Genomic DNA, 27,525 nt, shown 5'->3' on the forward strand with positions numbered 1-27,525 from the left:
GTGTGAAACTACACATGACAGGTAAAATAGCAGAGCATTCCATAGGAGCGCTTGTTTACGTGAACAAACACTCACAATCTCCCCTCTACCGCAGAGCACTCTTGGGGTCCTACCTGGGAGCCAGGGGTCCTTAACCTGCCGACTGTGGCGGTGCTGGAGGACCGAGTGTGTCTCCCCGCGGCCCCGCCACTCAGTGAAGTCCTCATCACGACACTGATGAGGGCAGAGTGATCTTCACGCTTGACTCCTCTCTCTCTCTCTCTCGCTCGACCACCGCTCACCTCGACGCCCAATTAGTCGCTAGTGAAGAGAGACGGAAGGAGGAGAGGAGAGATTGAAACGAACGACAAGACCGCAGAAAATCCCCCTTGTGTGCGACTGACTATAAGTATGTGTTCGTGTGTAAGTGTGTTTGTTTGTATATTTGTTGTTGTGTAGGACGAGTTCAACTTTCCACGCAGTGAGTTTGAACGCAGGTAGTTTGTGCTTAAGTATTTTTGTGTGAGTGGTGTGTTTATCTAGTTTGTTTACCTCTGTTTTTAATACTGTGTGTGTGTCTCTCCATAAATCCGTAAACCTCTCCCCACGCCTCATAACCACATCTCAAAGTCCTCTACAGACATGTTTGCTAAAAAGATAGGCCTATATTTTTTTGGTTCCTTTAATAAACCAGCCAAATGCTAAAGAAAATACTTACTTTTCCTTCATACACCTCCGTATGTCGCTGCTCACTTCGTCACTGTCGGAGCGACGTGGAACTTAATTGACGAGAGAATTAAAAGGGCTGATCTTCTCTGTTTGGGCCAATTACGAGTCGCAAACAGCCGACACAGCAGGCTGTGATACCATTACTTCAACAATGTTTTCCAATTGATTTGATGACTGTTAGAAGCGTTAATATTATGTTAATATTATGTAGTTATACCGAGTGGGGCCGATCGATTCACACCTGATTATGTCCAGGCGAGACCCGTCGAGACTGGGGAGGTGTCACCGTGGAACAACAGCGCCCCTCGGTGGACAGGAGAGGAACAAAGGCGCAACCCTGTGGACAGGAGAACAATGCGCCCCCTCTGGACAGGAGAAGAACAGTGCCCCCCTGTGGACAGCATAGGAACAACAGCTACCCCCGGTGAACAGAACAGCGCCCTCCGGCGGACAGGAGAGGAACAACAGCCTCCCCAGGACACCAACAGCGCCATTAAACAGTACCATTGTTAATCAAATATTTTTTATAAAAATAACTTTGATATAAAATGTTAACTATGTATAACCCCTACTTAGTCTTGATAAAAGGTAGGAGGTATAATTAATATTCATTCATTGTTTTTGTTATGGCATTTTTTTTTGTCTGCTGTAGATACATAGTTAATCAAAACAAAGGTTTTAACCTTTTTGTCACTTGTCTTTTTAATGAACTTCATTAACATATCTACCCTTGTGTTGTCTATTGTAAATTATTTTCTAAAATAATGAATAACCTTTTAAACATTTGGTATATGTAAATTATCACTAACAGTTCGACTAGCATGCCAACTTATTAATTTGTTATATTAAAACAAGAGTCTGGTAATATTTGAACACAGTTGAGTGTTTGTTTTGATTTTATTTCGTTTCGTTTGACAAAAGAAACAGTCCCGGCAATACTGTATGACTTGATACTTAAAATAAAAACACGACAGTATAATATATAAAACAAATCGGAGCAGAAGTATCGAAGGCTACCCAGGAAAACAGTCCAATAGCATGAAATCAACAAAACAAAAAGAAACTAAAAGTCAAAAGGAAAAACGTTAGAAAAATGTAATTTAAAAAAGAAGGCAACCGAAAAAATGTTAACAGAAAATGTCCACTTCAGCCACAATCAACTCTCACACCATTCTCCCAGTATAAAGTAATGTTTCAAATACTTTACAATAACTTAGCACAGGCACATCGCTCTAAAAGCTACAGCAGGAATCCAATAACAGTCAAAGTGTTGTACGTAAAAAATACATTTTGTCTTTTTCGTAAGGTTTTTCTTTTCTCTCTCCAAACAATAAAATGGCACACTAGGAAAAGAACAAAGTATAGAAAATAAAATAAAATCTGGGCAGCAACTTTTTTGGTTTTGGTTTTTCGCGTTCTGATCGCACATTAGTCCTTTTAGTATGAGCATTACAGACGTACATATATATTCAATCATATAAATATGTATGAACAAAAATATACTAAAACTATTTTTGTTCCGATTACAAAAAAGATTAATGCCAAATGGAAGCTTACGCATATAAACTTCAATAACTTATAAAATAGATAATATATAAAAATGAAAAGGGAAAACTTTCATTCTTTCATGGCCTTTTTTTTTGTCCATTTTGATTTTTTTCAGCGCTCCTATATTTTTAACTGCAAAGTTTTTCACGACGATTCCTCGCTTGTCGGTTTCTCGATTGTGTAGCACGGCTTTGTGCCAACAATCTAACGTATAAATACTAAGAAATGTCATGTACAGTACCCGGTAACGCTCAAAACTACAAAATAAGTTAGTGTCAGGCAATTGTACAGGATATTTACAGTCTTGTTGAAGAGGAAGGTGTTTTAAGATGTATAAAGTGTGAGAGAGCGCGAGCTTCGCTTTAGCGATGCGTTGACCCAGCTAGCTGAGAAGGGCGGCAAAGCGTGTCATTGTGTATGCTAAAGACTAGCATAACTAGACTATTTTTACAGAAACGGGGCCCACAAAAGAAAAAAAAAAAAAATCACATTTAGGTAGCTATCGACGTGATTGACAGCATAAATTAATTGAGATGAAACCGTAACAGAAAAAAAGAAAAAACACCCGAAGCTGGGACTGAAAAACAAAATGGCGCCCGCGGGCCGGGCGAGTTGTCAACGGCAACACAGCAAAACCCCGTCGGTCGAATCGTCACTCATAGTGTTTTCCCTGGAATAGAGTATGGTCGAGGATAGGTCAGGGGCGGCGGCGGCGGCAGGCGGGGGAGCAGAGGTACAGAGGTCGAGAGGTCAGATACAGTGGAGGCGGGGTTGGGCGGGGGGGTTGGTGGACACATTCGTTTAAGCAGCAGCCGAGGGGGTCGGCGAGTGGTCGCAGTGCGTTTCTTTAGGAGTGTGTTCGTGTCGGAATGGCGCGGGGGGGGGGGGGGGGGGGGGTCATATAAAACGCGTCAGTAAACATTTCATTATTAAAAGTCTTCTGTTGGAGGGGGGAGGGGGGAACAAGGAGCCGACACAAACGCCGGCCACCAAACCAACACCCCGCCCCTGTCCGGTGACGTCACACAGTGGCGTCACCGGGCGCCGATGACGTCACCGGGGCGATTGCATAACCCCTAGTGGTCTCGGTGGTCCGCTTATGGAGTCCAGTTCTCAGAGTCCGGTTTCCCCGGTAGCCGATCCAGCTGTGCGTGCCCGAGGGGGTCAACGTGTGTGTGTGTGTGTGTGTGTGTGTGTGTGTGTGTGTGTGTGTGTGTGTGTGTGTGTGTGTGTGTGTGTGTGTGTGTGTGTGTGTGTGTGTGTGTGTGTGTGTGTGTGTGTGTGTGTTAGTCCACGTCGCTCAGGTCGCTGGGGGGCGGGTCCTGGGTGATGTTCAGGTGGCTCATGGCCCGGCTGAACGCCACCTGCACCGCCTTGCGCACGCCGGAACTCCGCCCCTCCATCAGCTTGATCTTGTCCACCGTCTTGTCCACGCCCAGCGGCACCATCTTGGATCTAGGAAGCCACTGCCTGCACACCACAACACACGCGGGCCAATCAGAGACCTTAGTCGACATGTTGGGCCTTTTAGAAACACACACGGGCCAATCAGAGACCTTAGTCGACATGTTGGGCCTTTTAGAAACACACACGGGCCAATCAGAGACCTTGGTCGACATGTGGGGCCTTGGCCAATCAGAGACCTCAGCCTACATGTGGGGCCTTTTAGTCTGATAACTGTCCTGTACTTTCCACTGTTATACACACACTCTGGGAATACTAGTACATTTGACCAGACTTGAAATGAGATGGTAGGGTTGTAGGGTTAAGCTGGTAGGGTTAAGACAGTAAATACAGAGACAGGTCTTTAACGAGCAGGTAGGGGTTAGACAGTCAGTACAGAGACAGGTCATTAAGGAGTAGGGGTTAGACAGTCAGTACAGAGACAGGTCATTAAGGAGCTGGTAGGGGTTAGACAGTCAGTACAGAGACAGGTCATTAAGGAGTAGGGGTTAGACAGTCAGTACAGAGACAGGTCATTAAGGAGCTGGTAGGGGTTAGACAGTCAGTACAGAGACAGGTCATTAAGGAGCTGGTAGGGGTTAGACAGTCAGTACAGAGACAGGTCATTAAGGAGCAGGTAGGGGTTAGACAGTCAGTACAGAGACAGGTCATTAAGGAGCAGGTAGGGGTTAGACAGTCAGTACAGAGACAGGTCATTAAGGAGCTGGTAGGGGTTAGACAGTCAGTACAGAGACAGGTCATTAAGGAGCTGGTAGGGGTTAGACAGTCAGTACAGAGACAGGTCACTAAGGAGCAGGTAGGGGTTAGACAGTCAGTACAGAGACAGGTCATTAAGGAGCTGGTAGGGGTTAGACAGTCAGTACAGAGACAGGTCATTAAGGAGCTGGTAGGGGTTAGACAGTCAGTACAGAGACAGGTCACTAAGGAGCAGGTAGGGGTTAGACAGTCAGTACAGAGACAGGTCATTAAGGAGCAGGTAAGGAGACAGAGCTCCAGCAGGAGAGAGAGAGAGAGCTCCAGGTAAGGTCACCCACCAGCTGCGCTTGTTGTCGAAGAAGAGGACCAGGAAGAGCTTCTCCTCCGCCTTGTACTGCATCTGCTCCCCCACCCGCAGCACGTCCAGGGGGGGCGCTGGGATGGAGGCCCCGTTGTGCTGGCACGCCACCCGGGGCATGTGAGGGTCTATGATCTGAGAGAGGGCGAGACAGAGAGAGATAGAGCGAGAGAGGGCGAGAGAGAGGGCGAGAGAGAGGGCGAGAGAGAGGGCGAGAGAGAGAGGGCGAGACAGAGAGAGAGCAAGAGAGGGCGAGCGAGAGAGAGGGCGAGAGAGAGGGCGAGAGAGAGAGGGGGCGAGAGAGAGAGAGGGCGAGAGAGAGAGGGGGCGAGAGAGAGAGAGAGAGAGAGAGAGAGAGAGAGAGAGAGAGAGAGAGAGAGAGAGAGAGAGAGAGAGAGAGAGAGAGAGAGAGAGAGAGAGAGAGGGTGAGAGAGCGGGCGAGAGAGAGGGCGAGAGAAAGGGCGAGAGAGAGAGAGAGAGAGAGAGACGCGAGAGAGAGAGGGCGAGAGGGAGAGAGAGAGACATGAGGGGGAGAAGAGAAAGAGAGAGAAATGGAGAGGAGCAGAGAGGAGGAGGTAGGAGAGAGACAGAGAGGGTTAGATGTCGTGGCTCATGTAATTCTCCTGAGCAACAGCTTATGTCTCTCAGCCACATGAAAAGGCGTTGCACATGACGCGAGGAATCCTATCTATCCACCGCCATCTAGTGGTTATTTGAGCACACTGCATGGCCTCAGACCACCCAGGCCTCAGACCTCCAGCGATGTCACTCTGACAATGGATAGCTTGTGCTCATCTCAGACGGTAACAAGGCGCTACGGCGGTCCTGTGTGCTGCAGTGGGGACGCTAGCTTCAGTTGGCCGGGCTAACAGCTTCTGGAGACTTTGGGTCGCGGCCAAACGCACGGCTCCAAAGGTCGGTGCGATGAAGGCGGCACAAAAAGGTGCCGCAAAAAGATGGCGCAAACCGAAGAGGAAAAATAGGTGGAGTTGAAGGGGGCGGGACGAAGCCTGTGAAGGAAGACGGTGGGTAAGGTTCTGGTCGGTGTGAGGTGACTCCAGTGACAGGCTAGGATATGGGGTCACAGTAGAGGTTCAAGGTTAACGACGAAGACACAGCATCCGTTTCATGAGAGCGGCCTGCAGATGAGGTGGTTGGACATTTGGATCAAATGATGGGGCAGGTCGTACTGCAAAAAAACATCAGACCTGCATCTGATTCTGATCCCACGTCAGGACCGAAAGGATCAGAATCAATGGGATTAGTGCTGGAGACGATCGGTGTGGTCGCTTCTATTTGGGGGGTTGGTAAGGCTAGGAGGGTAGGAGGTAGGACACAAGGGTAGGGAGGTTAGTATAGTAGGAGGTAGGACACAACAGGGTAGGGAAGGAGGTAGGACTCAACAGGGTAGGGAAGGAGGTAGGACTCAACAGGGTAGGGGGTTATTACGGCAGGAGATAACACTCAAGGGTAGGGTAGGAGGTAGGACTCACCAGGGTAGGGGGTTAGTAGGGTAGGAGGTAGGACTCACCAGGGTAGGGGGTTAGTAGGGTAGGAGGTAGGACTCAGCAGGATAGGGGGTTAGTAGGGTAGGAGGTAGGACTCAGCGGGATAGGGGGTTAGTAGGGTAGGAGGTAGGACTCAGCAGGATAGGGGGTTAGTAGGGTAGGAGGTAGGACTCAGCAGGGTAGGGGGTTAGTAGGGTAGGAGGTAGGACTCACCAGGGTAGGGGGTTAGTAGGGTAGGAGGTAGGACTCACCAGGGTAGGGGGTTAGGGTAGGAGGTAGGACTCAGCAGGATAGGGGGTTAGTAGGGTAGGAGGTAGGACTCAGCAGGGTAGGGGGTTAGTAGGGTAGGAGGTAGGACACCAGGGGGTTAGTAGGGTAGGAGGTAGGACACCAGGGGGTTAGTAGGGTAGGAGGTAGGACACCAGGGGGTTAGTAGGGTAGGAGGTAGGACACCAGGGGGTTAGTAGGGTAGGAGGTTGGACACCAGGGGGTTAGTAGGGTAGGAGGTAGGACACCAGGGGGTTAGTAGGGTAGGAGGTAGGACACCAGGGGGTTAGTAGGGCTAGGACTGTAGGGCTGCAACAACTAATAATTGGTAGACTTCAATTAACCGTTTAATGACTCGACCGGTTTAGATCCATCGTTTGACTCATTCATCAAGTAGGAATACCAAACATTTGCTGCTCGATGCTTCAAGGACTCAAACCCGTGACTCTGGGTTCATTCTTAAAATGAATACTTACATTGGATGGGGCCGCTCGTCTAACTAAACCCGCCCCCTCTGGGGAGGCCGATAAACATACTGGTGCGTTGCAGCCCGGGGGGAGGGGGGGGACTCACCAGGGCGGGGTAGGAGGGGTACCCGCTACACTTGGCCCACACTAGCGTCAGGGGCTCCAGCGCTACCGTGGCCGCGCTGGCGGGCATCCAGATACTGCTGTTCCCCACCTCTGGAGGACACACACACACACACACACACACACACACACACAGACAAACAGACAAACAGACACACCTGTTAGGACGGCCACGCGCACACACAGGCACACACACGGCGGACTCTGAGCCCTAGGGGGGGAAGGCGGGCTGCGTCGGACTGCTGGCGGGGCTGGTGACCGGAGGGTCGCTAGTTCGATCCCCGGCTCCCCCTGGCTAAGGGTCGGGGTGTCTCTGGGCGAGGCGCCTCGCCCCGACTGCTACCGACGCACCGGCTGGCGCCGTGCGTGGTCGACTCCGCCGCCGGTGGGTGAATGTGTGCGTGGGTGAGTGGGTGAATGCTAGGCGATGTTGTGAAGCGCTTTGAGCGGCCGCTGGTTAGAAAAGCGTGGTGTAAAGGCAGACCGTTTATGTCCTCCGAGAGGGAGGGACAGCGCGGTCTCTGCATGAGCGCCGGTCCACGACCCTGGGTCCCAACAGCCCCCGGCATGCATGCTGCCGCGGAGGACAGGTGTGGCTGGGGCCAGAGGTGTGTGTGGGTGTGCGCTTGAGGCCGGAGGTGTGTGTGTGTGTGTGTGTGTGCTTAAGGCCGGAGGTGTGTGTGTGTGTGTGCTTGAGGCCGGAGGTGTGTGTGCGTGTGTGTGTGTGCTTAAGGCCGGAGGTGTGTGTGTGTGTGTGTGTGTGTGTGTGCTTAAGGCCGGAGGTGTGTGTGTGTGTGTGCTTGAGGCCGGAGGTGTGTGTGTGTGTGTGCTTGAGGCCGGAGGTTTGTGTGTGTGTGCTTGAGGCCGGAGGTGTGTGTGTGTGTGTGTGCTTGAGGCCGGAGGTGTGTGTGTGTGTGTGTGCTTGAGGCCGGAGGTGTGTGTGTGTGTGTGTGTGTGTGTGTGTGCTTAAGGCCGGAGGTGTGTGTGTGTGTGTGTGTGCTTAAGGCCGGAGGTGTGTGTGTGTGTGTGTGTGTGTGCTTAAGGCCGGAGGTGTGTGTGTGTGTGTGTGTGTGTGTGTGTGTGTGTGTGTGTGTGTGTGTGTGTGTGTGTGTGTGTGTGCTTAAGGCCGGAGGTGTGTGTGTGTGTGCTTAAGGCCGGAGGTGTGTGTATGTGTGTGTGCTTAAGGCCGGAGGTGTGTGTGTGTGTGTGTGCTTAAGGCCGGAGGTGTGTGTGTGTGTGTGCTTAAGGCCGGAGGTGTGTGTGTGTGTGTGCTTAAGGCCGGAGGTGTGTGTGTGTGTGTGCTTAAGGCCGGAGGTGTGTGTGTGTGTGTGCTTAAGGCCGGAGGTGTGTGTGTGTGTTTGTGCTTGAGGCCGGAGGTTTGTGTGTGTGTGTGCTTGAGGCCGGAGGTTTGTGTGTGTGTGTGCTTGAGGCCGGAGGTGTGTGTGTGTGTGTGTGCTTGAGGCCGGAGGTGTGTGTGTGTGTGTGTGCTTGAGGCCGGAGGTGTGGGTGTGTGTGTGCTTGAGGCCGGAGGTGTGTGTGTGTGTGTGTGTGTGTGTGTGTGTGTGTGTGTGTGTGTGTGTGTGTGTGTGTGTGTGTGTGTGTGTGTGTGTGTGTGTGTGTGTGTGTGTGTGTGTGTGTGTGTGTGTGTGTGTGTGTGTGAGGCCAGAGGCGTGTGTGTGTGTGTGTGTCTGTGTGCGTGCGTGCGTGCGTGCGTGCGTGCGTGTGTGTGTGCGTGTCAGGCCGGGCTGCGGGCGCCGCTCTACCTGCGGCGATGCGGGCAGCGCGGGCGTAGTTCCCCGTCTCGATGCAGGCGATCATCTGGCTCTTGTCGTCCAGCGTGTTGCGCCGCACCAGCGCCGGCTTACCCTTCCCACACTGGGGGAGGGTCAGGGTGCCGCTGCAGAGCCGGGGGGGAGCGAGGAGGAGGTTATACCCTGGTAACCTGTCTTGTGTGTTACGACAGGGTTTATTCTCTGAGAGCAACATCACGCCACAGGGTGGCGGTGTTGCACCGGTGGAGAAAGATAAACATAAACTAGGGATGTGAATAACTCAAATTTTTTTCATGGTCGAATAATCAGTGGGTGGTATGAACGAATAATCGATTATTCAATGTGTGCCGACATTCACAAAGGCAGCCATGGATCATCGGCAAGAAATCATTTAATATCTTAAGCGCAAAAAAAACAACTACCTGCTAAGTAGTTCCAGTCAAATCGTCTGTTGTGAAAAATGAATTAAACTGCAATCAGACAACGCGGTTATATGCTATAGACCCTGTTAGAGTATCTGTTGTATAAAGGCTGGGATGAATTGTAAATATGTACACTGCATAACGTTAGCTCTCTGGCTCATAGCTGAGCGGACTAGAATACCTCCCGTTGCCAAGTCGTAGCTAAGGTCCGTCCTTTTTGCTGGAGGAGTGAACAACGTTTTCCGTTGCATAACATCTTTACGGGAAGGTAATGATAGAGTACTAAAGTGTGACGTCACGTTTCCATAGCAACCGATTTTCGGTTCTACACAAACCAAATTAACAAGGGGAAATCCTATGCAACACAAACGTTTTATAGAAAATGAAAGTTTTTTTGGGGAATTGATTTGCGAGTTTGCTTTACCAAAGATGTGAGTAATATTGAGAATAGATAAAAAAAATTAACTAAAGTAACGTCGTCAAACTTTTCCTTTTAATACCCCAGGGGAATACAAGAAAGCCTTGACATGTTTCGATTGGTAGTGATTTTCACCATTTGAAATTGATTTATTTTCATTTTGAAAGAAACAACACATTGTAGCAAAGTAAAACCCCCTCTCGTTCTGTTGTTTAGAACTGAAAATCCGGTTGCCAGGACAGCGTGACGTTTTCACTTTAGTACACTATTGTTCCAGGTATTAGTCAAACCCTCAGGCATTACCAGGGAAACAAAGTTAAGGCTTGTGAAAAACTCTATATTTGAATTGGGAAAAATGTTACCGGTCCAAATGTTAAAAATCAGTTTGGACCATCGGGAACGAATAATCGAATATTCTGACCCATCCCTAACATAAACAGACATACATGGAGGCCTGGTGCAAACAGGCAGACAGACAGGCCGAAAGAAAAGACAGATATACTGACCCTGGGGTGGACAGGTATAGACAGGAAGACAGACAGACAGGTACCTAGTGCAGGCAGACAGGCATGCATGCATGCCTACAGAGAGATAAAGAGGCAGGTACCTGATGCAGGCAGACAGATAGACAGGCAGACATGTACCTGGTGCAGGCAGACAGGCTGCTACTGGAGGAGATGGACGACTCGGACGCCCAGCGTCTCCGTGGTTCCAGAGTCCTGGGGTTCCCCAGCTCCTTCTGCACCTCCTCCTGCTCCTCCTGCTCCTCCACCTCCTCCTCCAGGAAACCGTTCGACAGACCTGAAGGAGAAACGCCCACGGGTTAAAACACGACCCTGAGTGAATACAACGGCAACAACATAAATATATATCAATGTCCCCGTGGACATTGTGATATCAATGTCCCAGTGAAAATAGTCATATTAAAATCAATGTCCCAGTGATAATAGTAATATCAATGTCCCAGTGATAATAGCAATATCAATGTCCCAGTGAGCCTAGTAATATCAATGTCCCACTGAACATAGTAATATCAATGTCCCAGCTCACATAGTAATATCAATGACCCAGTGAACATGGTAATATCAATGACCCAGTGAACATGGTAATATCAATGTCCCAGTGAACATAGTGATATTAACGTCCCAGTGAACATAGTCATATTAATATCAATGTCCCAGTGAACATAATGATACCAAGGACGCAGTAACATAGTCAACAATCAATCAATCAATGTCCAAGTGAAGATAGTAATATCAATGTCCCAGTGAACGTAGTAATATCAATGTCCCAGTGAACATAGTAATATCAATGTCCCAGTGAACATAGTAATATCAATGTCCCAGTGAACATAGTGATATCAACGTCCATGTGAACATGGTAATATCAATGTCCCAGTGAACATAGTGATATCAATGTCCCAGTGAACATAGTAATATCAATGTCCCAGTGAACATAGTGATATCAACGTCCATGTGAACATGGTAATATCAATGTCCAAGTGAACACACACACTCACACACACATCAGGGTGTTCTGTATCCAGGGACTTGGATATCTTTGAAAAGAAGAAAACGTCAAACATCCACATGGCGGTCTGCTTCTTACCTCTGTCGAGCCGTTTGACCGGCGATGCCCCCTCTCCCTCCTCGGCTGCCGTCGAGTCTTCCTCGCTCCCCCGCCCGTCGACGCTCCTCCTCATCTTCCTCTTCCTCCCTTGCAGCAGATTCTCCAGCCGCGGGATCACCACGGACAGGAAGGACTTGGACCCAAGCTCCTCCCCTTCCACCACCTCCTCCTCTCCGATCCGCGGTATCCGCCCTGCCCCCTCCGACGCCAACCCCCCTGGCCCCGCCTCCTTCCCTTCATCGGCTCCTCCCCCTCCCCTTGCCACGCCCACCACAGCCACGCCCCTCTTGGACTTCCTGAAGAGGATGGCGGTGCGACGTCCGACCGCGCCGACAGGCTCGGCCAGCGTGGAAGTCGCCACCACGCTGACCTCGCCCTCCAGCAAGGCATTCTGGGAGCCGGACGAGGGCCGTGCGTGGCCGTTGAGGTGAGGAGCCTCGCCGTCGAGCTTTCCGCGTTTGACGTCGGGTACCCGGTCGTCGAGGTTACGGGGGGGCTCGCAGTCGAGGCGGGGCGCCTGGTCGTGGGGGAGGGTCTTGTGGTGGAGGTGGTTGGCCCTGTGTTTGAGGCTAGGGAGGTCCTCAGGTTGGGGTCGGTTGGCCTTGTGTTTCAGAATGGGGGGGTCCTCAGAGTGGAGGTGGTTGGCCTTGTGTTTCAGAATGGGGGGGTCCTCAGAGTGGAGGTGGTTGGCCTTGTGTTTCAGAATGGGGGGGTCCTCAGAGTGGAGGTGGTTGGCCTTGTTTCTGAGGTTGTGGGGTTCCACCTGATAGAGGGGGTTGGCCTTGTGTCTGAGGTGGTGGGGGTCCACCTGGTGGAGGTGGAGGTGGTGGGGGTCCACCTGGTGGAGGTGGTTGGCCTTGTGTCTGAGGTTGTGGGGGTCCTCATGGTGGAGGTGGTTGGCCTTGTGTCTGAGGTGGTGGGGGTCCGCCTGTTGGAGGTGGTTGGAACTGTGTTTGAGGCTGGGGGGGTCTTCGTGGTGGAGGTCGCCGGGGGCGGTGTGTTTAAGGCTGGGGGTGTCCTGGAGGTGGTTGGCGGTGTGTTTGAGGCTGGGGGGCTCCTGGTGACCGGGATCACAGGGGGCGTTGTGGTTAAGGCTGGGCGCGTCCTCGGGACGGAGGCCGGGAGCGCCCTTGTGTTTGAGCTTGGGGGGGTTCTTGCTGGGGTTCAGCTTAGGGGGGTCCTTGCAGTGGTGGTGGAGGTGGTTGGCCTTGTGGTGGAGGAGGGGTCCGTCGTGGATGGATCTGAGGGTTGGGGGCCCGGGGTCTCCGTCCGGGTGCACCGGGGGGGGGCTAGAGTCCAGAGGCTCCAGCTTGGGGGGGAGAGACTTGTCCCCTGGAGACGAAGGAGGAAGCCATCAGAATCAGACCCAGAACATACAGCTCCTTTCATTTGTAAAAGTAGGAATCAGTCACTTGTATTTATATTCAGGGGGTTTAGCAGACGCTTTTACCCAAAGCGACTTGCATCAAGTACATTTGTCAGAAGAAAAGAGCAACAACAACATATCTGTCTGTGTAGTGCCAAGCATTAACAATTTCTAGGTTAACCCACTCCCTGTACACAACAAAGAAAGCTAGGATAAGATGCTACACAATTCTAAAGTACTATTTTTAAAAGGCAAGGACGTACAACATACGATACGTGTTTAAGAGGGGTGTGGGGGCTCAGTTCCCAACAAGACAAGGTGGACCTCCAAGCTGATTCTGACCCCAACACCATGTGATATCCGATTAAGTCAGAGTCTAACCTTGCCAGTAAAAAAAGCATCAGATCATTTTTATGCCAAGAAAGTTTTTCAATAGTACAATGTCTTTGTCCAAGGCATGTATGCTTCTCATCTGCGGGTATAATGGGAGTACTATGGAGGAGTCTGGGAGAGGACAGAAGTCGGCTTGTCCCTGATTTGACGTCCATCACATGACCACACGGACAGAACACACCCCGTCATGTGACTCTGCTAGCCTGCAGGCTAAATGTGGACTGAGCTCCGGCATGGAACATGGGCCCGCCGGCACCATGTGACTACTGGAGTTCTAACAGAAAAAGGAGGCAGCGAATGTCTTCTGTGGCTGAGGGCCGATTTGAGTCTGCGGTTGGCTACGTTACTCGGTATAAATATAAAACGTCAACGAATACCAACAGGTTGGCAGTTAATAAACTAATAATTTAGTTTTTTCCTTTTTAAATCGGGATTGGTCATTCAGAACAGAGCCTGTGAGTACGCTCTCCTGCATGACAGGCATCGCCGTGTTCCCCTTCTTAAAGAACCGCCGTTACCATGGTAACGGCGGTTCTTTATTGTCTCATTGTTTGTGTTTCAGCAAGTGATCTCAGCATCTCAACCAGCCATGTTTCAGTAAGCGAGTCGGAAGTGTACCAAACGGATCCGAAAGCCAATGACATGTCGCCCACGCAGCTTAATGTGGCATTTGATTCAATAATTGATTAAACATTTGTTTTAATGAATCTGAACCGTTTTAGAAATGAAAAGGAAAATAATGTCTATATAATTAAAAAATATCAATTGCGTAAAGAACTAAGGTTTTTAAAAGGAAATTGACAATCCAAAAAATGTACCAACTGTATTCGAGCCGGCAGAAACCAGAAGGCTGGATGGCTAGCAAGCTACCCAATTTATTAATCTCATCCAGGGTGGATACTGTTGCTGGGTGACAGCAGAGCTTCAATAAAGCAGGACGGAGACCAGATGAGCCACCTCGTCTGGAGATACGATCTGGGGTCTTGTTTTGTGTTTAATGTCATGGGGCAATGGATGGCGCTGCAATAATTGCCACGGTTTGAGGCAGTGCAATCAATTATAGAGTTGCTGTTAGGTGGTACCGGTGTGAGGGCTTTTTGAAACACGACTCATTCTAGTTCTGATTTTGTATTAACAATTTGAATTAAACCAAAAAAAGGTTGTTTGTAAATTGTGCAGTTACAATGAAATTGCACCGCAGAATTAGCACTGGTATGCAGCAATCGAAGAAAAATCTGCAAACTAATCTGGATGACGGATTGGTGGACACATTACCATTACACAGCCCGATGTTTTTGTTAACCCATGTGTTTTTAGAACACCTTTTGTTTTGACATGTTTTGAATCCACGTTATTGCGTTTTTGATAACCCTATCACCCTATGATGAAGCCAGGAAATGCAACACGCACAATTAAGCAGGCAAAGCAAAAAAATAAAAGAATGGTCCCTATTCAGTACAGCGCACTGCCAATGATGACCGCAGGCCAAATCCACCAGAAAAAAACCATTCCCTACTTTAATACCACCAAGTCTACGTTGACATTACAGACCACATGACCAAGGGCTATATGGTTGGACACAAACACAAGTATTATACTGCTGAACTTAAGTCTCAAAACGGCTTGAAACCTTGTTTTTCCGATAACGTTTCAGAATTTTAAGAAGATGTGTTTGACCATGTGTAAACAACACATGTTTAGGAAAAGTCCTGAAAGAGCAATGCTTTTTTTTAAAGGTCCAAATGACCCATCTCATAACGTTTCCAGTGTGAACGTCTCCACTGAAATGAGTACTCTTCTACAGAAGAACCCTTTAATCAGTTTGAACTCTTCAAAAAAAGGGTGAGGTTTGGCAACACATTGCTGACCAACAAGAACAGACTTGAAAGGCTGTGTAAGGTGGCAAGGCAAGTATGTGGTGGAACTTCGGCCAAGCTTAAGGGACTTTAAGATTAGCAGGTTTTCGTAAAAGCTACCAGTATTCTGAACTGTCTTAACTTAACTGTCAGGGTCTTCCTAATGACTTGGAGCTACAACCTTCAGGTCGTCATTTGAAGGATCCTGGGAGGAGGAGCTAACTCTATACGTTCCTCCTTTTGTCCCAACTGCCATTTCGATCTTAAGAAGTAAATAATGGAATCCTATTAGGCCACGGCCGTTGCACTACAAAAGTGTTGTAGTCTGAACTACCGCTGTGTTTTGCTGTCGTTTTTATGGTGTTAGTATTAGAGGGCCAAATACAAAATCGGGAGACACCCTATTGTAATTACTACTTATATTATTTCCCCAGAAACCCCTAGCCCGACATATCTATCCAGTCCCAATTACTAGAACTTTACACCATGGTAGAGGGTGAACGTATATGGCCCAGTAAATAATGGTGCAATGGCTCTGAGCAGTGGAAATGTGAACTTTGAACAAGCATATCTCCTTAGCCCTTTGAGCTACAGTTGGGAAACTTTGCCCACATGTGTCTCCTCATAATGAACACATTCGTCTCGAGAACATATGACTTCTTTCCGGATAGATTTTCCACCATTTTGAATTTTGTGAAAAAAGGAAAACAATCATCATCAATGGTGGTGTTGTCAAAGGCACACGGGTCAGAGTCATTTCTCCAAAGTGTTTCCAGATTGGGCATAAGAGGCGCTATAGTGATCTACTCCAAAAAGCTAAAGCATGGGGCTACCTTCATGGTAGAGAAAACACGGTACGTACCATCGTCGTGGAGACCGTGGCCGTTGGTCTGCGCGGCTCTCAGGTGAGTCTTCCCCGCCTCGGGATGAGGCGACGTCAACGACAAAGAGGTCGACGATGAAGACGAGGAGGACGAAGCAGAGGATGAAGACGAGGAGGCGTGGTGATGGTGATGGTGGTGGTGGGGGTGGTGGTGGTCGGGGAGCCCCCGGTGGAGGCTGGCCTCGCTGCGCACGTCGTTGATGGTCTTCTTCAGCAGCTTGAGCCGCTTGCTGCGCGACGGGCTGGACTTCATGGAGCAGGTGAGGTCCAGCTTCTCCAGCAGCTGCTGCAGCTGCTGCTCGGGGGACAGGCAGGCCCGGTTGGCCGGCACCAGAAGGCGATCCACTGGGGGGGGGGTCAAAGAGAGGTCAAAGGTCAACATCGGCCTGAACTTGAGGTTACTAAACACTACTCCTCTGCATTAACTTGATGGAGTGCTGTTTAGGAACATCTTGTAGGTAAGATGTTCACCTGTCTCGTTTTACTCTTAGTGTTTGAGTTGATTTAACCATTATGTATCTTCTTCATTATATAATATCTAATTGTACAGCATGCATGGAAGGTACTTTATGAATTCAGTTTCAAATTCTAGGAATTGATGGAGTCTAGAGCCATCTCTTTCTTCCCCACGGCGGAAGGATCCCAGATCCAGACAATCAAAAGTTTTACCCACAACAATCTCTGGGCTTATGCTGATCCGCTGTAGTTACTAAATTAGCAGTAGTCTACCATTTCATGCATGCACTTGACTGGATGCCTGGCATAACGCAGTGACTACAACTGAATGCCTGGACTCTCCTTTAGGTTAACCGACCAGCATCCCATCAACAATCGAATTTTTTTTGCCTGTATGAATGTGTGCCAATTATGGCACCCATTGCAAACACAGCGTTCCTTCTCAATATTCTTTCCTTTCTGATTAAGGGAGTTTTTTTCTTGCCCTCTGGGGGGCTAGGGTCATGATGGTGTCATAACTATATGGCCTGTTAAGCTTTACCTGTGATTAAGGAATACACAAATAAAATATAATTGACGTGAATCCAAAACCCGGGAGCGGACCCTCAAATCTCCCGGACCGGACTGGAGCGGGACGTGGCCTTACCTTCGTCCCAGGAGAAGGGTGGTGCCGGCTCCAGCTTGGGCGCCTCCGGCAGGTGGATCCCGGCGCGGGCGTCGAAGCCGATGCGCTCGGCGTCGCGTCGGGCCTTGCGGATCAGCACGCCGCCCTGGTCGCGCATGCGCACGGCGGCGCGGTGGAAGTACGAGTCCCGGGGGTTGTACTGCAGGCAGTTGGCCACCATGAGGTCGAAGTCGGCCTGGAAGTGGTCCAGCCCGCCGTAGGCCTGTGCCTCCACGCGCCGGGCCATGGTGGAGAAGTCCATGGGGTGCTTGATGTGGTCCAGGTAGTCCGGGACCTGGGGCGGAGACAGAGGGGGGCGTTAGAGACGCTGAGCTAGAGCTCGACAAATTTTGATATTGATTATTAGCCGCCACATAAACCAGTTCAAATGTAACATTACTAAAAGTACAAATGACCAAAACTCTTCCTGGACATTCACAAGAAAAGCAACTGCATTGTGTTAAGTTAAAGTTAAAACGTGTTGCAGGATGTGTGCACGAGAACGCACAGGCGTGCGAGAAGCAAAAATGACATGCAATGGTGGCAGAGAGAAAATAATTTACCCTATCAAATTTGTTTTTCAAAAGTCCAGTTACGAAGTCTATACGACCCAGTTATTTCTGTGTTAAATGACTACATGGTTTTTACCCTTCTCATGGGGAGAGAGAGAAAGGAGGGGAGTTTGCGGTAGCATGCGTGTGTGTGTGTGCTTGCCGACCAAGCACAAAGGTGTCTGAGGCAAGGTGGGGGGAGAAGGAAGGAAAATGTCCTATTTGTGGAAATTCTCTTTACGCCCCAGTCGCAAACAATAAATCATATTCTCGAACAAAAACATGACCTGTGGCGGATGCAGTTCTGTAATGGGCCTGTCCAATCATTGCTTTCCGCCCGACAGAAATGATTGGAAGCCCTACCTGTCAGCATACCTACCCAGCTATCTACACATACTCGGCCCTGAACTCATTGCGCATGACCTGAGCTTTCAAAAAGGCTAGGCAAATATGTTGCTAGGCTAGCAAGCTCGTCCCGTTGGACTTTGGAGAGAGGCCCTGAAGGGAGGGGTGGGATTTATTTGGATGGATGATTTCAAAAGCTAGCTAACTCAAAACCACCTGCCCTAGTTTTAAATCAAGGCTGAATAAAATATGTGTTACATATTTTACAAAGTTATATATAAAAGAGTTGTTGGCAACTTTTTCATCAGTTTTTAAAAGCGTTCCTGGTTCATAAGCCACATGTCCCTCTCCTCTTCCAAGTGTCTCTGCTAGGACGGGTGCTCCTGGGGTCAGCCATGTGTCTTATGACAACTGACAGTTGGAAAAGATCAGCGCCCAACGTGGGGCTCGAACCCACGACCCTGAGATTAAGAGTCTCATGCTCTACCGACTGAGCTAGCCGGGCTGTGTCTCCTTCGACACGCCCACATTCTTGAAGCCAGCCGAACAGCCCCTGGGAGGTTCATATGAACATACCAGGAAGCTCTCACGTTTCACAGCACTGTACGGTACCACCGTCGCAGTGTCACGTTACATCAAGTTAGAGCATGCCGATCATATCTTATCTACTGTGTTGTGTGTATACATAGTCATAGTTATCTCTTCCTAATGTATAGAATGGGGGTAGTTTAAGATGATATGTCCCTCGGTTCAAGAACATGGAGCAACAGTCAAGACACAATCAACTTTACATATTGCCATCGTTAACATTTACATTTTGGGCATTTAGCAGACGATTTTATCCCAAGTGACTTACAATGAGTACATTTGTCAGAAGAAGAGAATCAATATATTGCTGTCAGTAGGGTGGGAAGTTCTTAGAAACAAGTGTCAAGCACTAACAATAGCTAGGTTAACCCATTTCCTGTTTCAACAAAGATGGCTAGGATAAGACGCTTAACAATGCTAAGTGCTATTTTCAGGATAAGATATAGGCTGCAGGTATAAGTAGTATATTAAGTTAAGTATATTATTGAGTATTAAAATCGAAATACACTGCAGTTCTAAAATTGCGATCTTGAACATGGACTGGAACCAAAAACGTCAGCGCCCAACGTGGGGCTCGAACCCACGACCCTGAGATTAAGAGTCTCATGCTCTACCGACTGAGCTAGCCGGGCTGAGTATCCCAGAGCACACCCACGATTAATACGAAGCCACAACCTTTCAGTTACTCGCATGACGCATACCAGGAAGTGCTCACTTTTCAAATGACTGTCAGCAACAAGTTAGCCTAGCAGCTAGCAGACGCAAAGCAAACAATGGAGGAAGTCCACACTTGGCTAGCCAACGTGGGCTAGCCTAGCCAGCCAACACTATGGCAACAGCTAGCTAGCCTACACTGCAGCTAACCACCAGCAAACTAGCCAACAGCAAGCTAGTCAGCACTGAACTAGTAAGTATCCTGACAAGCCAATTATCCTAACACTCCCATTATTGTGATAATTATAACATGCCAACAAGGGATGCACAGGTTTATCGTATAGGCCGATATTCCCTCTATTGACTGCCATCGGCCGATCTGGGAATAAGATTACATAGTTGCACAGGTAACTTTATCACACTTCTTTCCCCGTTTGAACTTCACAAAAGAGAAGTCAGCTTATCAGAGGCATCTCCCAAACATCTGAATCAGCAGTTGACTTTACCCCACAAACATCGGAATCAGCTGCTGTCGTTAACCCCCAAACATCGGACTCAGCTGCTGTCGTTAACCCCCAAACATCGGAATCGGCTGCTGACGTTACCCCCCCCAAACATCGGTATCGAACCTTCAGCCTTTACAGCGATAGCCTATGCACAGTGCGGTTATACACCAAAGTATAAATATCTTCCATCACCCATTAGGCTTGTATGTTGGCAATCACATTACCATAAACCATCCAGACGCAGTCAAATCAGTTCAGCCATTTATTCGATTAACACACATGCAATACAATAAGGAGAATGGAACGCTCCGACTCATTTGTTATCCAAAGCTTAGTGACCACACAGACATATGGTTACAAGCTTCCAAGTAGAGGCAGAGAACAATGTAGTTGTGCTTTTAGATAAGGCTGAGCATATAACAAGCAACACCATTAACTTTGATTACATGTTGGGTAAACTCTGTGTTGGATGTGTTTAATCCATACAGCCTATGGTGTTATGTTGCAGCTCCTTGAAGCTAGTGAGAGTGTTTGCTTGATTCATTCCAATTAACCGTAATCCCACTGATTCCTTATTCTTTGTCAAAGGGATGTTTCATTTACACCAAGATCATGTTCTAAATTACAGACACAGAAGCTGTGTGGATCCACTCATACCTCGTCCAAACTAAACTCTGGCGTTCAGAGTAGCCTCTTTCCTTAAAGCATTTCTGATGCCTCAACAAAATAACACTAACTATGTAGGCATGTATGACATCTGACATACAAGCATGAGATATTAGCTGGATGAGCAACTAAAACAAGTGCTGCAGGACTAATTTGCTAAATTCTATAAATATGACTAAAACCACTGGAGAGAGCAGCCATAGGAATCAGAGCGAGTGATTGACAGTCACTATTGTTTTAGATGTCACAAAGACGCCGGTAGGGGTCTGGGTATCCTACACCTAGTCTGGGGCCAATAGGGTGTGAACCCACAACCTTTTGTCTGTGAGTCACCAGACACCCTCACCAAGAACCGTCCCCATATCCGTGTCAGGTGAATGGGTGTAGGGCAGTGTGTAGTAGAGATGTTCTGATACCCTTTACTCCTTCCCGATCCCGATACCGATTCCAACTCCTGAACTTGAGTATCAGCCAACACCTAGTATATACCGATACAGCGGCTAGCATTGTAACTACAAATAGCAGGTGTTTGTGATGTTCTCTGCCTGTGTAGTAAAGGTGTTAATCAGGTGATGGTATCGGATAGGCGCATAGACATGTGAACCCGCCGATACCTTCGATACAAAATTTTAGGCAGCAATCGGAGGAATTTCCGGTACTGCCATCGTAACGGAACAACTCTAGGGTTTAGCAGTGTGTCGTAGTGTGTCGCAGTGTGTCGCAGTGTGTCGCAGTGTGTCGCAGTGTGTCGCAGTGTGTCGCAGTGTGTCGCAGTGTGTCGCAGTGTGTCGCCTCACCTCGCGGACGTCCACGGGCTGGGCAAACACCCGAGCTTGGTCCTTCTCCTGCAGCTGCTCCAGCAGGGCCCGGAGCAGCTGGCTGAAGGGCGTCAGCTGCATCTCCAGCAGGGTCTGCTGCAGCTTCATCTGATGGAGGGACACGGAGGGACAGGTTGGGGGGGGGGGGGGTCGCAGGCCTTGGTTGGCCACTCTCCACCACGAGAAAGGGTTTCGATCCATCATGCATCTCATTCACTCACCTACCACGCCCATTCACTCACTCACCCAGTCACACGTGCGCCGTTCACTCACTCAGGCACACACAGTCACTCGCTCCTTCACTCAGCCCACACCGATTCACTCACACGCGCAGTCGTTCACTCAGGGCACTCACACCCATTTACACACCCGCAGTTGTTCACTCCGGCACTCACACGTTCACCCCCCACACCCATTCCCTTACATGCCCAAACCATTCATTCACAAGAACATAAGTTCACTCAGGCACAAACACGTCCATTCACCCACCCACCTAACACCCATTCATACACGCGCGCAGACGTTCACACAGACGCGCACACACAAATTCCCTAACTCGCGCATTAATTCCCTCACTCATGCCACACTGACGTCACCACACATACGGACACGTGTGTCAGAAAGCCGCCGCAGCTATGCCGTGGGTCACTAGGTCTGCGTTCCACTCGTGGAGTGCCATGGCCTCCTACCTCCTCCCTCTTCAGCTTCTCCCGCTTGCGGATGAGCTCCAGCAGTAGCCTGGCTCGCTCCAGGTCGTGGCGCAGGCGATGCCACTCCTTCAGCTGCTCCTTGAGGGCCCGGCTCTCCTCCTCGCACTGCTTCTGGTGGCCCTGGGCACCAAAAGACACAGCGTCATGAAGCGTCATGTTTCCCGTGACCCTGAACACAGCACAGTCTTGAAACCTCCCACGGTTTCGCTCCACCTTGAACACATCCCATTAGAGAGCCTCCCACTGACTTTAGTGACCATGAGGACCACACAATGTAACAGAACTTTCCGACCACTTCAGATGAACCTGAAGTGAGCACAACAAAAAATTGTTTAAACATTTATAGCACTCCTGAACGCATCAAAATGTTGTGAAAAAACCCACTATCTCAGGTGACCTTGAACATACCGCCATGTAAGGAAACCAAGGGGCCAGGCGTCTAATTGAAGACTGTTAAGTCCGATCATGAAACGTCCCACAGCCTCTGTTGATCTTGAACGCAACACAACCCATAACAGAACCGCATACACAGATTCTTTACGAGTCCCGTAACGGTATACGTAGGCAATGCATCACAATTGAATAAAAAAATAGAATCTAGCAAATAAGATCAGCATTTTCAGCAGAGCCTTGGGTTGCAAACTAGCAGTGAGGGGTACCTGCTGAACCGTCTTCGGGGACTGAGTGCTGGTCTTCAGCCGGCGGATGAGGGGCAGCCCATTCCTCGCCTGCCTCTTTAGGGTCCAGTAGTTCAGCACCAGCTGCACAAACGCCCTCTTCTTCTGGATGGAGACCTGGTTCAGGATGCTCTGTAGCCTGGAGGTCAGACGGACGGGTCGGGGGGTTAGGGAGACGGCGTCATACAAGCCGCAGGCCGGGGATGAACACACAGTATGCGTACACTCAAGTTGTCAGACAGCTATACCGCTGTTGCATGTTGGGTTTACAGATGTTGAGGATTTAAGGTGAATAACATTGCCCTTGCTAAATCAATTGATTGTTTTCCACGTTCCTGATGATGAAGCAGCACATGATTTTCTGTAGGAATCATATGAACACGTAGAGTTATAGGAGGTACATTCTAAAGCCGTACAAACGGGAACAAAACTACATTTGCTGTTATCTACTTTCAATTTAGTGTTGGATGTTTGAAATTCCCCCAGCAGTCTTCCGACGAATGTGGCGTCCTTCTGAATTAAGCACACTTTGTTTAATCTCTCATTGCTTTCATTCCAAGCACAGGAGCACGTATGGATGATTAAAGGACAATGTATTCTGATGCTTCATAATTAAAAGGGGACTGGCTCATGGAATCTGCCTCCATGTCCCACCCCTCAGATGTAAATAGAACCCTATACGTGTGTATTGGAGATCCGGCTGCATTAACACTCCTGCTCGACGCAGTACCATGTGGTAGCCAGACCACCATGTGGTGGTTGGACAGAGCTGATCACACGTGTCTCTGATGCATTAAGATCTGGATTCCATGTGCATGGTATCCATTGCCTAAACACATGTTAAAGTGGGGCTATTATGCCGCCAGGTGTGAGTGTGATTAGCCATCTCAAGCTGTAGGGAAAAAAATCGTCCTTTTCCTGTGTCTTAGTGACACCACAAGTGGGCGTGTCCACCTAGATGTGTGTTGATAGATCAGATTACCAGCCTACCCAGTGGACCGTAACAAATGTTGCTGGTCCAGCCATCATACATCTAGATGGACACGCCCACTTGTGATGTCACTAAAACACAGGAAAAGGCCAATTTGCAAACGATGATTTTCTTGCTTTTCAAATGGGGCAATGTAACTAATTACGTACTCACAAAACCTTCCAAACCTGTCATTAAGGGATGTGTCTACAAAGCCCGTCCATGTTTACTACCTAGCTACACCCATCCTTCTTCAAATACAAATAACTTTGAATATGAAGTGACTATTAGTATTCCATGTGCATAGAACCAAAGCCAACAGATTGGTCACATAACTGTTTGCATTGAACAAAAGTGTCAAGGTTAACCTTTTCAGAAGTGCTTCTTCTCATAAAAACTGTTGAGGTTTTTATGAGAAGAAGCACCACTGAATGGTTCTTTTTTTTTTCTTTTATGCTGGGTGGAAAAAACTGTTAGGATTTGGTATGCATGACTTTTTGCCACGTACAGTTTGCACGTGCTGATCAAGGTTAGTCAGTGTAAAACACTGCTGTGTATTACGTTACAGTTCCACTCAAAAAAGTGAAACGTATCAGAAACACGTGGAACAACAGTCGGGAACAAAACACACCTTTGGAGAGGGACGTTTTAGTGACATCACAAGTGGGAGTGTCTACCCAGAGGTATGCTGGATAGCTCAGTCTACCAGCCTACCCAGTGGACTGCGTGTCAGGACTAACTATCAAGCATTCATCTAGGCGGACACACCCAATTTCGATGTCACTAAAACACAGGAAAAGGCCAATTTTCAAATGGCTTGCATTGGCATATCACACAGACACCTGGTGGCATAATATCACCCCTTTAATGCCAGGCGGAAGCGGATAGTGGCAAGAAGGATGACCCTTTAGGACTCAGTACACACCAGATACCTGCTCCCTTTAATCCATGCACCCCGTTTCAAATGTTGCACTGTAAACCAGTCCAAATCTGAACCTTGGAAATGGACACATCCAACCTCTGATAAGCGACCTGACTGCAGCAGTCCGGAACAAGACGCACCTTTGGAGAGGGAAGCTAGGAGCGTTGGCAGGAGTGGCGACCTCCCCCTCCACCTCCTCCACCTTCACGTCCGGCTTTGTACTCTTCTTGCTCTTCTTCTGCTGCTGCTGCGGCCGCTTCCCTTTCGACCGCCCGCTCCGTCGGGCTCCCTGCTCCTCCTTCTTACACAGTCCGTTCCGGGGCGCCGTGACCGCGTCGTACACCGTCAGGGGCTTCCGGGCGCCGCCGCTGGGCGTGTGCGGGCCGCAGTACGCCACCTTCTTCACCGAGAAGGCCGGCTCGCCGCTCTCCGTCACCTCCTTCACCGGCTCCATCTTCATGAAGAGCCCTGCCTTCTGAGCGCAGCTGACGTGGAAGGCGGCGTAGCAGTTGGCGCGGTGGCACTGGATGCACGCCCCGGCGCCCTTGCGCTTGCAAAGGTGGCACGTCAGCTTCCAGCGGGCCGCCGGGATGTGGCGCACACCGTCGATGGGCTCGATGAAGGTGGTGTTGGAGAAGCCCACCTCGGGCACCCAGAGGGCGCACGCCACATGGCCCCAGCGCTCGTCGTCCGTGCGCTTGACGGCGCCGCCCGTGTTGGGGCAGAGCACGCACGCCGCCGGCGTGCCGGGCGCCAGCAGGCAGTGGCGGCATAGCCACTGGCCCTCGGGGATGTAGGGCACGCCGTAGCACTCCTGGTGCACCGCCAGGTTGCAGGCGTCGCAGAAGAGGATGGCGTTGCCGTTGTGGCACTCGCCGTCTGCGCACACGCAGCACACGGCGTCCTCGTCGACGGGCGCCTGCTCCTGGCCCTGGCTCTCCTGGTGCGCCTCCTTCTCGAAGCGGTCCACCAGGAACTCGAACACATTGTAGGAGACGCGGCTGGCGCCCTCGCCGCGGCGCCGGTCGTTGACCAGGTCCAGCCAGGCATAGTCTTCCTCATCCATGTCGTACTCGGTCTCCTCGTCCAGCTCCTCCTCCGTCTTCTCCTCGAAGGCGTAGAAGGCGGCGGGCCGGCGGGGCACCGCCGGCAGGTTGTACTCCACCGTGCGGAACTTGGGCTCTGGGAGCTTCTTAGGGCAGGCCCCGCTGTGGGGGCCATGGTTCCCGGGCTTGTCCCCATGGGAGGCCGCCGCCGCCGCCGCCGCCGCCGCCGTGGCGGTGACGCCCAGAGCGGCGTTCTTCTTCTCTTGGCTGTTCTTGAGACGGGCCGAGCGCAGCGGGACCTGCGGCGGGGGCTTGTCCGCGTTCTCCTTGTTGCTCGTGCACTCCAGCATCTCCTGGGCCGTGGGGTCGTCGTCCGAAAGCACGCCCATCTTGTCGTAGATGCTGATGCGGTGCACCCGCCCGTCAATCTCCATCTCCACCATTCGCTGCGCCTGGGCGTAGGTGAGGATCTGCTTGTTAGGCGAGGGCATGATGGGAGACGGCGGCCGCTGGGGTACGGGGACCCGGTGGTACCGAGCTTTCTTCCTCATGGTGGCGATCCGTGTTGCTATGGAGACACAGAGTGGAGCACAGAGTCAAGATCGGCTGTTGTGACAATAGGATGAGCAGGACGGATGAATGAATACCTGGCTAGCTCTACAGAGATGTCACAAATGTAAAACAACTGCATGTTGTGAATGTTAAAAGATTGTCGGGCTACTGATAGTTCTGGGACAAACTTTAACTCACAACAACAAGAGTGAGTTTTGCTGTGAAGAAATACCCATTTAACTTCAATTCTTTAAAACGATACACTGTTTACACAAACTTTTTTGTCAATGCTAAAAGATTCCCTTCAAATAAGAGAGGTTTGACTAACATAAATCGAAATATTTTACCCTTAAACATTTACTTGTACATGCCGATGTTCAAATGCTAACGGCAGTAACTATTAAGGTAACTTTCGTGTGAAGCTGACATTTACTTTGACAAATATGTTTTCATTAACATCTCACATGTATAGTGTAAGCACCTATTTGGCACGAACGAGTATTTATCTTGTTTTAAAGTTTCAGTTCATTTAATTATCATTGAAACACAAGAACAGCTCTCACTATGACACGATACAATGCAGCATTTAAATCGCAGACGAGGACTCGAGATACCAAAAAGAACAGGATTTATGCATGATGGTATGGTTGCACCCAAGAGGCATTTCATGCAAAAACCAGCATGAAAATAATGAAAAGTGGCGTGCATACCAGACAGGGATCAAACACCACTAGCTTGTTCGTGTTAATGATGGTGCAACAGAGTACAGTAACAAATATGATAATACTAGTCATCCTGGCCGTCCAGGAGCCCTGCCAGCCAGGACTTCATAATGATCATTGACAGAGGCATTTAAATGCAGTGGGAGGTGGCCCTGCATAGCTCTGCTGTTAGACCCGAGTTAGTAATGTCCTATTTGGTGCAGGGGTGTGCAGTTAACCATCCTAATGCGAGTGTACTGTGCCAAAGTGGCCTGGATGCTAACAATAACATTAGCCAGCTAGCCAGTGAAGCTAGCCCCCTGCTAACAAGAGCAAATGGCGTCAAACAAAACAAAAACGGCTCTTCTTTATTTTCCCCTAACCACCACCCCCTCTTTTAAATTCCGCCATTCACACAGCGAAACACTGCAGATAACGTACACGTCTCGTGGTCTTGGGCGTATCGGGGCCTGTATCGTGTTGCAAATAAGCAGGAAAAACACACATACCTCGGATTTGTAAGCACTTATGCTAGTGGGGGAAAGACAGTAGCTGCAAAAGGCGACGGCGGTACGGCCTGAACCGAACACAATGTTCTCATCCGACGGGCGATTCCGCGATCTTTTCGGAGATTAACGAAAAACGGAGGCTCCCAGAGCGGCTTGTACGACCGCAAAGTTCCGCATTCAAACATTCAAATCCGTGCGTGTAAGCAGGGGATCTGACGGTAGGGGTTTAACGGCTCGTTCACGGGGTTGTTGTGGTGGGGAGTCGCCGTGGTGCCTCCGCGGAGAGCAGGAGCTGAATGAGCGGCGTAGCTC

At 49.6% G+C, this 27,525-nt stretch overlaps 1 protein-coding gene across 1 annotated transcript; it reads right to left on the reverse strand.

The window, feature by feature from the left end:
• Window positions 1-1,586: 1,586 nt before the first annotated feature.
• Window positions 1,587-27,490, reverse strand: brd1a (bromodomain containing 1a). The gene is made up of 13 exons (XM_079755780.1): window positions 27,214-27,490; window positions 24,546-26,019; window positions 22,496-22,652; window positions 21,816-21,956; window positions 21,106-21,234; window positions 16,981-17,293; window positions 15,858-16,223; window positions 11,360-12,712; window positions 10,396-10,552; window positions 8,903-9,036; window positions 7,123-7,232; window positions 4,755-4,909; window positions 1,587-3,726 (listed from the first exon to the last, which is right to left on the reverse strand). Exons 2-13 carry the CDS (start codon window positions 26,000-26,002, stop codon window positions 3,543-3,545), a joined length of 4,656 nt encoding a protein of 1,551 aa, XP_079611906.1. The 5' UTR covers window positions 26,003-26,019; window positions 27,214-27,490; the 3' UTR covers window positions 1,587-3,542.
• Between the last annotated feature and the right edge of the window lie 35 nt (window positions 27,491-27,525).

This window comes from Pollachius pollachius, assembly GCF_949987615.1.
Source record: "Pollachius pollachius genome assembly, chromosome: 18".
In the NCBI taxonomy this organism is placed as follows: Eukaryota; Metazoa; Chordata; class Actinopteri; order Gadiformes; family Gadidae; genus Pollachius; species Pollachius pollachius.